Genomic DNA, 12752 nt, shown 5'->3' with positions numbered 1-12752 from the left:
TTCATCATATATGCATAGTCACTTTAACGATACCTACATGTACATATTACCTCAATAAGCCTGATTAACAGTTGTCTGTATATAGCCTTGCTACTCTTTTTTCAAATGTCTTTTTACTGTTGTTTTATTTCTTTACACACACACACACACACACACACACACACACACACACACACACACACACACACACACACACACACACACACACACACACACACACACACGCACACCTTATTTTTTCCCGCACCATTGGTTAGAGCCTGTAAGTAAGTATTTCACTCTAAGGAAATTTGGTGTATTCGGTGCACGTGGCAAATACATTTTGATTTGATTTCCATACAGTTCATATTATATTTGTCATTTTATTTTTCAATGTTGAGGGCAGATGGTGCCCCAAAACAAGTGTTTGAGGGGATCCCGGAAAGCATGAGCCTGTCTGTTAGTCGGTAAACACTCCTTCAGCAGGCTCAGACTGTTGCACCTCAAAAACACAATCCACTGGTCTACATACAGAGCAGAGCACCTTCTCCTCTGGACTCGCTCTTCTCCTCCATGAGATTCATCCAGAGCCCTCTCACCTGAATCCGTGTCAACGTATTTTATTAGATTCTATTTCTCTAATACAGAGGAGCAGAATGAATCTCTATCAGCACATTTCCTCTGGCAGACAATGTAGAGCAATCTCTCTTTCAGAGCTGCACTGTTGTCCAGGAGCTTTGGCTGAGTGGATGTTGAAGACCACTATAGCAAACAGAGGGATGCAGAGCATGAAATAGGAAAACAAGCAAAAACACTAGAGAAAAAAAAGCATGTTGAAGTGCATTTATGGATTACAAACCTACAGTATCCTACGCTAGGAGATGTTCCTGTTGCTTTGTTGAACACTCGATAGGCCGATGCATACAGTGGGGCAAAAAAGTATTTAGTCAACCATCAAATGTGCCAGTTCTCCCACTTAAAAAGATAAGGCCTGTAATTTTCATCATAGGTACACTTCAACTATGACAGACAAAATGAGAAGAAAAAAAATCCAGAAAATCACATTGGAGGATTTTTAATGAATTTATTTGCAAATTATGGTGGAAAATAAGTATTTGGTCAATAACAAAAGTTTACCTCAATACTTTGTTATATACCCTTTGTTGGCAAGGACAGGGGTCAAACGTTTTCTGTAAGTCTTCACAAGGTTTTCAGACACTGTTGCTGGTATTTCGGCCCATTCCTCCATGCAGATCTCCTCTAGAGCAGTGATGTTTTGGGGCTGTTGCTGGGCAACACGAACTTTCAACTCCCTCAAAATATTTTCTATGGGGTTGAGATCTGGAGGTTAGGCCACTCCAGGACCTTGAAATGCTTCTTACGAAGCCACTCCTTCGTTGCCCTGGCGGTGTGTTTGGGATCTTGTCATGCTGAAAGACCCAGCCATGTTTCATCTTCAATGCCCTTCCTGATGAAAGGAGGTTTTCACTCAAAATCTCATGATACATGGCCCCATTCATTCTTTCCTTTACACGGATCAGTCGTCCTGGTCCCTTTGCAGAAAAACAGCCCCAAAGCATGATGCTTCCACCCCCATGCTTCACAGTAGGTATGGTGTTCTTTGGATGCAACTCAGCATTCATTGTCCTCCAAACACGACGAGTTGAGTTTTTACCAAAAAGTTATATTTTGGTTTCATCTGACCATATGACATTCTCCCAATCTTCTTCTGGATCATCCAAATGCTCTCCAGCAAACTTCAGATGGGCCTGGATATGTGTTCCCCTGCTTAAGCCAGTACGTCTGGCACTGCAGTATTTGAGTCCCCGGCAGCGTAGTGTGTTACTGATGGTAGGCTTTGTTACTTTGGTCCCAGCTCTATGCAGGTCATTCACTAGGTCCCCCCGTGTGGTTCTGGGATTTTTGCTCACTGTTCTTGTGATCATTTTGACCCCATGGGGTGAGATCTTGTGTGGAGCCCCAGATCGAGAGAGATTATCAGTGGTCTTGTATGTCTTCCATTTCCTAATAATTGCTCCCACAGTTGATTTCTTCAAACCAAGCTGCTTACCTATTGCAGATTCAGTCTTCCCAGCCTGGTGCAGGTCTACAATTTTGTTTCTGGTGTCCTTTGACAGCTCTTTGGTCTTGGCGATAGTGGAGTTTGGAGTGTGACTGAGGTTGTGGACAGGTGTTTTTATACTGATAACAAGTTCAAATAGGTGCCATTAATACAGGTAACGAGTGCAGGACAGAGGAACCTCTTAAAGAAGAAGTTACAGGTCTGTGAGAGCTAGAAATCTTGCTTGTTTGTAGGTGACCAAATACTTATTTTCCACCATAATTTGCAAATAAATTCATTAAAAATCCTACAATGTGATTTTATGGATTTTTTTTCTCTCATTTTGTCTGTCATAGTCGAAGTGTACCTATGATGAAAATTACAGGTCTCTCTCTTCTTTTTAAGTAGGAGAACTTGCACAATTTGTGGCTGACTAAATACGTTTTTTGCCCCACTGTGGTACAATACCCTCAAACTTGCTGATCCAGTCAAAGGTCAAATTAGTTGGATTTTCCATTGCTCGTACACACAATATCACAGTGAACGCTGCCATACTGTATTACCCAGTTTACTCACTAAAACATATATTACTCACGATACCACATATATTATGTGGTATGGGATGTTGGTGTTGACAGAAGGAGAGATCAAGGAGAGACAGACACACAGAGAGGATATCATAGTTGGGTGATGCTGGGAAAGTGTGTATTCAGAAAGTCTTGAGGGGAAACAAAAGGCAGGGCAATTCACGCCTGCCGTTGAAACCTGGATGCTGAACAGCACTGTAAGCAAACACGACAATCACATGAATAAAGAATGAGCTTTAAAGCGTGAGCAGTGGTGTGTGAAAAACACGTCTCATTGTGTCTGGAGAGGCTTGTGAGGAAGGAAACAGCAGGCCTCACTTCAGGGCATTACAACCATCCAAGGTTGGTTGGAAGATTGTAATGTATGTATGAAGAGGGCCGAACATACGGAGCATCTGGAGTCAGTGCCAACCCTCTCAGCAAGGCTCTTCACATAACAAAACAGGCAATGATGAAGCCAAGTCCAGACTGGAAAATCATCATCATGTGGTTATAGTCTTCTTACGAATAGTTACTCAATATTGAAGAAAAATGTTAGAATATTAACCTGAGGGTTAACGAGACACTGACCCTCGACCCACTGACCCTCGCCTTCCAACACCTGTCGGTGTTTTTATGCTCTTGTTGTTCTTTAAAGTGTGTCTCATAATTATGTCAGAACAGGGCTGATGGAAAAGCTCCAATGCATTCAAATGTATATTTGTATATATCTGAATAGTAGCAGGGGTGGCTAATACAGGTCATGTACTCAAACGGACTTAAATTTACTTTGGAGTGAACCAGCAGGGTAACACTCAACACCCACCTCAGCTTGATGAAATTGAATGGCCTCAAGTACCAATGTTGGGGAGATCAATTTGAGTCAAATTGTGCAAGTCTACATGTTTTCTGGGCTGAAACAGGATGCTGTTGCATGCTATAGAGACTCTGCACGCAGTCTGTGTCGCATAGACTTTATACCGTGTGTCACCATGAGTGTACAAATCACACACATCATCTGCTGATACAAGGGCTATAATTTGACTGAAACATAGAATGTCCAACTCTACCTATCACTTATCAGAACCACTTTAACAAGTGACTGGAGAATGGCAAGCACAGATTTCCTCAACAGAAGCTGTGCTATGTGAAATACAATATGAAATATCCTGAAGTCATTTTTAAGTACAAAACATTCTCCTGCTGTTCGTTTGATTCATCAAAGTAGAGCCTGTACGCTCGAATAGTGAAGCTTCAGTATTTCATTTGGGAGTTTGACAAATTAAAAGTCAAAACTCTCCCGTGAGTCTAGCATGTTATCAAACTGTTACTGAGACACTATCAAGGTCATATTGACATTCTGACTTGTGCACTGTAGCAGACGTTGCCTCCATGGATGGGATACAGTAGCACAGCAGGAGGTGGAGCGCAGAGCAAGGTTACAGTCTGCGGTGTGGTGGCCGTTATGCCACTGGGTTGCAATTAGAACGCTTTGAAGGAGTTGAGAGACTCACGTTGGCATACATAGAGCTACGTTAACTATTGGCATACATAGAGCTACGTTCACTATTGGCATACATAGAGCTACGTTAACTATTGGCATACATAGAGCTACGTTCACTATTGGCATACATAGAGCTACGTTAACTATTGGCATACATAGAGCTACGTTAACTATTGGCATACATAGAGCTACGTTAACTATTCACTTCAAAGAAGAAATTAGAGGCAGAAAGAATTAAGCAATGGATTAAGTAACACATAACCAGCAAGCAATGAGATGCTTGACCTGTTGATCACAATACTGTATGTTCGGTAATGTATGAGAAAAGGGCTTCAACCATGAAGGATACTACAGCTGATTACTCTCCTTTTATCCTAACAAATGTCCTACAAAATATGTTTATTTTCTCAAGAGGCTAGTTGTTTACTTCAAGATAACCCCAAACTCCCACATTCATCCTTAAATTGAGCATACACATTGCTGTGTTGTTTTCCGGACAAGGTGTTGTTTTGGGCCTAAATCCAACAGATGAAGACAGAGATGGATGAGGGAAGAGGCCACGACATCTGGCTATGGGTGATGGAGCAGGGTTACAGCCAATCTCTGATATTGATTGCATCTAGACAAAATGAATCTCTTGCTCATGATCTCTCTGTAGGGGACAGCCATTAGTGAACTGGTACTGGGGGTATAGAGAAGGGAAGAGAGTGAAGCAGGGGGCAAACAGGCACTAACACATGGTATCAGGTTGTGAATACTGTTATCACCTTGCAACATAAAATGACCTGCCTGAAGAAAAGGAGATGAGAAAATGTTGTGAGTGAGTGAGTCCTCTCGTAACAATATTGTCTTTTACTTCTTGATAACCTTTGTCATTGCTACCATGCCCTACAGACAGACAATTCTTTGAGGTGATTTGAAATGCTTCTGGCCTGAAGCTCTTCAAGTGATTACTTCTCAAATAAATCAATTTAGACAACACCTCTTCACTAGCCTTATCTGCATTTCATCATGAATATTTTACAGGAGCTCATTACGAAAAGCTAGAAAAATAAAACCATTCTTTAACTTAATCTGGCATAGAACCAGTTTCATTATAGACACCAGGTTGTCTGAAGAGGTAGAAGTCATAGCCAGACCTGTCCTCTGTCTCCTGCCTTTATGTCACTAATAAGGATTCATTTCCCAAAGACTTTTCACCTGCAGGTGATGGGAAGAAAACCCAGCTGACCACAAGGTGTGCTCCTTCTGACAGGGCACAGGCTCTGACCACAACGACACTGATGACGAAAAGACATTTAATCAAACCATTTCCTTGATTAATTAAGGCAATGTCAATCTAACTGCACATTCTGAGCTTGATGGTGCTGTGAACAAATATGAATTATCACGAATCATAATAATTCGCTATTCTAACAGAGGGAGTATGTAGGTACATGTACATTTCCATTGAAACATACAGTATTGAGCATCTTGTATTAAATAAGATCCAAGACCAACGTATATATGATCAATGAAAGCCATGTACGTGTACGACACTGGATGTAGCCACTGGATTTACTATTGCAGTCGGAGTAAATAAAAAAATATTAGCGGTGATAACCACATGAGGTGACTTCCATGATGGATCTGATTCTTCATCTGCTGCAGCATTAGACTGGCTGAGGGGCATGCTATGATTTATGTTTCTATAAAGACAGGTGGAAAACCACCCCTGTGAAATGACTGAGTGCTATCTGTGTTCTCCATGCTCTCTGAGCTCGAGGCAGTCAAAGAAAATAACGACAACGCTTTCGGGGACATGGATTTCTACTAGAACTCAAGTCTTGCTGTAATTAAGTTTAAAAAGCCCTGGAGTGAGCTGGGCAAGGTTTGCTGTTGTCTGAGAGAAAGTTAGCATCTTCATGGTTACAGTTTTTTTAATCTACATCTACATCTACATAAGTAAGTCTGTTATCTTTCTATATCGAACAAATCTGTCAGAGTGACCATCGGGTTCTTGGTCACCTCCCCAACTAAGGCCCCCCAAAAATCTAAAAACCGGTTTGGGGTATTGTGTGTAGATTGCTGAGAAAAAAAAATCATTTTTAATCATTTTTAGAATAAGGCTGTAACGTAACAAAATGTGGAAAAAGTCAAGGGGACTGAATACTTTCCGGAAGCACTGTACATTTAGAAGATATGATGGCTCTATAAATGTTTGAAGAACATTATACCCATTTGCACTAAAGAGGATGATATGTGACGATTGCTTTTCTAAAAATACCAAGGAATAGAGCTCATTAAGATATCAAGCTTTTAAGCTCAAAAAGTAATTTCACAGTGAATTTCAATGCGCTGTGGACGACGGTAGTCAACAGTGTGTATATGCTTATTGCTTTCTACTCCGCTGATCTCCGAGGAAAGAAACCCCCATTGTTCAGTGCCTTTTGAAGGATAGTCAAAGAGGAAAATGTAGATCTCCATTTTCCTCTATTGATTGATTGAATAAATATCCTTGCCTACTTAAAGCCCATAAGGTCAGCTTTATCCAAGCAGTGTTTCTCTAGGGTTTTGGGTCTCTCATATTACACTGTAAAATACCATTTACATTAGATATTACATGCAGTACATATGGTATTTTTACTTCATTGTTATCCCCATCTGATTTGGATCCTGGTGTACTATATAATGCATGTTCAAAGTTCAATATCCTAAATCTTAATGATTTGTTTTGTTGTACAAAAAATACAGTATGCAAGCCATCACATGCAGAGACACACACGCATACATAGAGATGAACAGTCACACAGACACGCATGCATGCGCACACACATGCACACACAGAGACAGACAGACCCTGATGGATGATAATTCAGACACGTTGGCTTAAAAGATTCATGCAATGTATAATGTATAACTCCTGTCATTTATTTTTCAGTACTAAATGTGATTTACTTCCTCTCATTTTGTCTCCCTTCTGAACCCTGTCAGTCTCCCAAGTCTGAAATATAATTGGAGGTGTGTGTGTGTGTGTTCTTACTCAAATTTGTTTGTTTTTCAGCTTAAATTTCACATGTGGAACCATATTACATTTAGAGTTCACATGTTAACACCACTTTTTCACGTGAGGAGAATAACATGTTGTTTTCACCTCTCGTGAATTTTCAGGTTCACATGTAAGAAAACTTCACATGTAGATTCAATAAAACGCCTCCCTCTTCCCTGCAATTTTCCCTGTCTTTTTCTGTCACCCTGACCTTTGCTTTCGCTGCCTTTTTCCCCCCAATTGCAAGTTTTGGCACAGTGATTCCAGCAACATAGCACCCACTGCTGATTTGCCTCTGAAACTAAGCAGGGTCAGTCCTGGTCTGTGCCTGGATGGAAGACCAGGTGGAGCTGGAAATGGAGAGAGTCACTGGTATCTGAAAACCAGTGTTTTTTTCCAAGTGTGTGCGTGCGTGCGTGCATGTGTGTGTGTGCAAGCATGCGTGTGCCTGCAGGGGCAGGTGTGTGAGCTGTAAACCACTAATTTAGTTAAACATAGCTCCGCTGTCTCTGATGAGAACCGTGACTACGGGAGAGTGCCAGTTACTCATCTTCACCCAGAGCTTATGAATTCACATCACGTCCTGTAGCATGTCCCCTGTATAACATGACACATCCTGCTGCTTTACACACCATTCATGATGTGCTTCTCTCTCCACAGCCACAAGGCACTACTTGAATTGGTATCAGATGGAACAGCGGATATTGGCTTGGTTTGCCTCTGTGTGCCTCCCATCATTTTTCACCGGTTTCACTTTTTTTCTAGCAAGGTTTCACGGAAATGTGAACAATTAGTGTCTCAAGGAGATCCGGACCTTAGCCACATTTAGTATTGACCCAATTACAAGTGTGATCATGCCAGGTCAGATATAAACGTAGCCTGCTGCTACAGAGTAATGTTACATTCTGGAGCCTAACGTCAAAGGCAGAGGTGGTAATAGTGCGATATATAAAATGCTGTACTATTACATGGCTAATGAGACCTGCTAAATGACTCGTGCATAACATAGCACTGAAAGCACCTGCAGACAAACGAAGCCCTCAGCTACAAATTCCCTTCAAAACCCAAGATATTTCAAAACAGTGAAAAGCACAGTTTGTATTTTTCAGATGGAGACATACAGTCATTCCAATCAGTCTTTATGGGGATACACTCAATAAATTACGTTAAAAAAGCTGGGGCAGAGATCAAAGCAGTAATCAATACTGCACAGCATTAGTTAATGTAATCAGCTCTTAATTCTTCTTCAAGGGATATCAAAATGGGGACGACGTTACTAAGGGGTTCAACTTCAAACGAATCCAATAGCGGCAACATTTGAGAGCAAACAAATACATTATTTAGAGTTAAATGGAGATAAGAGCTGCTTGGATACACACGACATGGAGAACAATGAGCGGATATGGCAGCCCCTATAGTCTGCATTCAGACACAGGTTTCTGGAACCCTGGAGAGGGTGATTCATCAGACGCCATCTTTAGAGTCAGATACATTAAGCTGATTTGACAAATCTAACTCACTTCAGGAAGGGCTCCTACAAAAGAGAGCAGCTGGAAATAGATACACTGCCAATGCAGATGTAGGAAATAAAGGACATAAACACATCTGCGGAAAAGCAGTAAATCCAATTTTGAATCATGATTATGATGTGGCTCATATGAAGCGCAGCATAGCGCTTCCTGCAGAGTTCAGACTGCTAACTGGGCAATACCTTTAAATCCCAAAGACTGAAACATTTCCAGATTAGGAAGGATCAAGACCAGATGGAAAATGAAGAAACTTTCACAGGACGTCATGCATAAGGCCGTCTGACATTGTCACGGTCGTGATAATGGAAACATCAAGGGGCAGCGTGATTTGAGTTCCACATCCTTTTATTAACTGAACCTTCTGAACAAAACAATCAACGAATGACAGTGAACACCCAGCACGCACATCGTCACTCAACAAAACAATATCCCACATATGCAGGTGGGAACAGGGACACCTTAAATATGAGCCCCAATTAGAGACAACGAATATCAGCTGCCTCTAATTGGGAACCATACCAAGAGCAACAACATAGAAATGCACCTCCTAGAACACCTCCTTGTCAAGCCCTGACCTACAACACCATAGAGAACCAAGGGCTTTCTATGGTCAGGGCGTGACAGACATGTATAATTTACGTATGATTTTATCTACACTGAGTGTTCAAAACATTAAGAACACCTGCTCCTTCCATGAAAAACTGACCAGGTGAATCCAGGTGAAAACTACGATCCCTTATTGATGTCACTTGTTAAATCCACTTCAATCAGAGTAGATGAAAGGTTAAAGAAGTGTTTTTAAGCCTTGAGACAATTGAGACATAGATTGTGTTTATGTGCCATTCAGAGGGTGAATGGGAAAGACAAAATATTTAAATGCCTTTGAATGGAGTATGGTTGTAGGTGCCAGGCACACTGGTTCAAGTGTGTCAAGAACTGCAACGCTGCTGGGTTTTTCACGCTCAACAGTTTCCCGTGTGTATCAAAAAGTGCCCACTACTCAAACGACATCCAGCCAATTGGAGTCAACATGGGCAGCATCCCTGTGGAATGCTTTCGAAGAGTCCATGCCCTGACGAATTGAGGCTGTTCTGAGGGCAAAGGTGCAGTGCAACTCTATATTAGGAAGGTGTTCCTAATGTTTGGTATGCTCACTGTATATCCTATGAATAAATTATTGAATAAAAAATGGTCACACCTACAATGAGACATATGGTGCTGCTTCCCTCTAATATAGAACAACACTTTAAGTCTTTCAAGGTAGGCTACAACTAGCCCAAGTTGGTAGGGACAGACATAGGGATGATTAAAAACCTGAAAGTCAACAGAGCTGGTGTGTACTCACAGGTAGCAGGCTTGTTACAGTTGTGTCCGTGTCTGAAGTACTGCGGGTTCTCAATGACAGGGATACGGGTCATCCCGATGACCACAGCGTCTGGTCCAGCGTCAAGGGTACAGGGGGTGATGATGCCATGGTTGACATGGTGCAGGGGGCTGGCCGAGTCCTCCTCACCACTGATCACTGCTACTGGTCCTGAGGGGAGAATAGAGAATAGAGAATAGTGACATGTCCTAAAGCAAATTAAATGTCCTAAAACATTTGATCATCCTAAAGCCTATTTGAATTTTTACTTAATTGAAAGGGGAGAGCGAGAGAAAGCGAGAGAGCGTGAAAGAGAGCAGAGAGAGAGGAAGAGAATAGGAAGCAGAGAGGAGAGGGACTCTGTCAGACAGACAGACGTCATACAAAGAAATGCCATTACCCAAACATCATGGCCGCAGTTTAATCAAAATAGAATGCTGGAGGATAAATAAATGAGTTGGGCCATTCATAATGTATTAACATGTCTGAAAGCAATAAGCAGGCAGACTCATTTGTCAGTATAAGAATTATCTCTGTACGCCTCAGCTCAGTTGCCCTCGGAATACTTTAAAGAATCTAAACAAGTATTAACTGGCTTAGACTAAGTATGAACCAAACAGTCCTTGATACAATGGCCCTGTGCCACTATTATCCGTAAAATTCTAATCCTCACCCAGCCCTCACATTTCTCAATGTCCCATTCACCTCATACTCACTCTAACTGCTCTGTGCTCCTCCTCTGACAGAGCCGTGAGAAAACGGGAACAGGCAATAAATAGAGGTGTACATTCCAAGTCATTGTTTGATGAACGGCAGATATTTGACAGTGTGTACTGTACATAGTGTTAGATTGAGGCACAAAACAAGCTCTACTAAATGGATCCAATTCATTAGCAGTTCAGTGTACAGTCAGTGCAAGCTGACACGCACAACATCCTGGCTTGACAAGCGATCAGGGAAGAGAGATAGGATTCATGGACCCCTCCATTTGAAAGGTCAAGCGTTCAGACATAGGAGGTAGGGTCAACAGGCAATAGACTGACATATCATAGACACACACTGCTTGTTTAAACCCCCTTTCACACTAAGGTCAAATCCATGTGGACACATAGGCTCCAACAAGCATATACTCTTAGAATAAAAGGTGTTATCTAGAAGCAAAAAGTGTTATTCGGCTGTCCCCTTAGCGGAACCCTTTGAAGAACCATTTTCGGTTCCATGTAGGCCCTTTTCCACAGAGGGTTCTACATGAAACCCAAAAGGGTTCTATGTGGAACCAAAAAGTTTCTCCAATGGGGACAGTGTAGCATTATGGCACAAGGGCAATGCAATTGACACAGCATCAACAGCAGAGAGAAATCACGTGATTCCACCACACCTACTAGACTAAAGCCAATCTCCCCACATGCAATCTTCAAATGGTTAGTGTTGTGGGTCAAGGGGATGAGAGAAATAAGAAAATTCTCAGCTCCTCAAAAGATAAAAAAAATTGATTTACTCTTAAAAAATGCATTATGCTGTGATAATGTCTTTGTGCGTCAGGGATATAATACAATACAGGAAGTATACATCTCCTCTCCAGAAATACAATATGATACAGGAAGTATACATCTATCCAGAAATCCAATACGATACAGGAAGTAAACATCTCCTCTCCAGAAATCCAATACGATACAGGAAGTATACATCTCCTCTCCAGAAATACAATACGATACAGGAAGTATACATTTCCTTTCCAGAAATACAATATGATACAGGAAGTATACATCTCCTCTCCAGAAATACAATACGATACAGGAAGTATACATCTCCTTTCCAGAAATACAATATGATACAGGAAGTATACATCTCCTTTCCAGAAATCCAATACGATACAGGAAGTATACATCTCCTCTCCAGAAATACAATACGATACAGGAAGTATACATCTCCTCTCCAGAAATACAATATGATACAGGAAGTATACATCTCCTCTCCAGAAATACAATATGATACAGGAAGTATACATCTCCTCTCCAGAAATACAATACAGGAAGTATACATCTCCTTTCCAGAAATACAATATGATACAGGAAGTATACATCTCCTTTCCAGAAATACAATATGATACAGGAAGTATACATCTCTCCAGAAATACAATATGATACAGGAAGTATACATCTCCTCTCCAGAAATGCAATAGAAATACACCGAGATGAGTAGGAATATGATTTAAAGATTTCCATTTTTCTGTGCAATCACCATTTTGCTCATCTCTCAGACAGTCATAAACGTCTGAGTAGAGAGTGAAAAGAACAAACTCTATTACGCAGCATATGCAAAGTTCTGCAGGAAAATGATAATAATGTCAGTAACAATTTTGGTTATCAACGTGCACTGAAAGTGTTTTCCATCTCCCTTCACAATGCAATATCCATCACAGTTTGCTTAAATTCAAGACAAGAACATTGGGACAATTTGATGAAGTCAATTTTCACAGTAACTTCCAACATAACTTGCAACTGATCTAATCAGCAACACACAATCGACAGACGGGGTACCATCTATCTCAGATAACTGAAAGTCTTCCACAACAGGCCCTTCTTGACAACACCCCGAGAGGATCCCCATTTAGAATCAGCTGCATTAATAGATGAACCTGCATAGTGCATTAATCAAACAATGCTCAGGGTTTATGACGTTGAGAGAAGAATGTTATGCTGTAACAGTGTAAATCAGCTC

At 41.1% G+C, this 12752-nt stretch overlaps 1 protein-coding gene across 2 annotated transcripts in view; it reads right to left on the bottom strand.

Annotated features, from left to right (window-relative positions):
* ntrk3a (neurotrophic tyrosine kinase, receptor, type 3a) overlaps window positions 1-12752 on the bottom strand; it is a 245422-nt gene that overhangs the window by 36250 nt on the left and 196420 nt on the right. For both annotated transcript variants that reach the window (XM_064930201.1, XM_064930202.1), the window contains exon 12: window positions 10014-10202. In XM_064930201.1, the coding sequence (XP_064786273.1) occupies window positions 10014-10202 (189 nt within the window). The remainder of the gene's footprint in view (window positions 1-10013; window positions 10203-12752) is intronic.

The sequence above is a fragment of the Oncorhynchus masou genome, chromosome 22 (genome assembly GCF_036934945.1).
Source record: "Oncorhynchus masou masou isolate Uvic2021 chromosome 22, UVic_Omas_1.1, whole genome shotgun sequence".
NCBI classification, from domain to species: Eukaryota; Metazoa; Chordata; class Actinopteri; order Salmoniformes; family Salmonidae; genus Oncorhynchus; species Oncorhynchus masou.
Note: the sequence above shows the minus strand (reverse complement) of the source record. Positions and strands in the feature narration are given on the sequence as shown.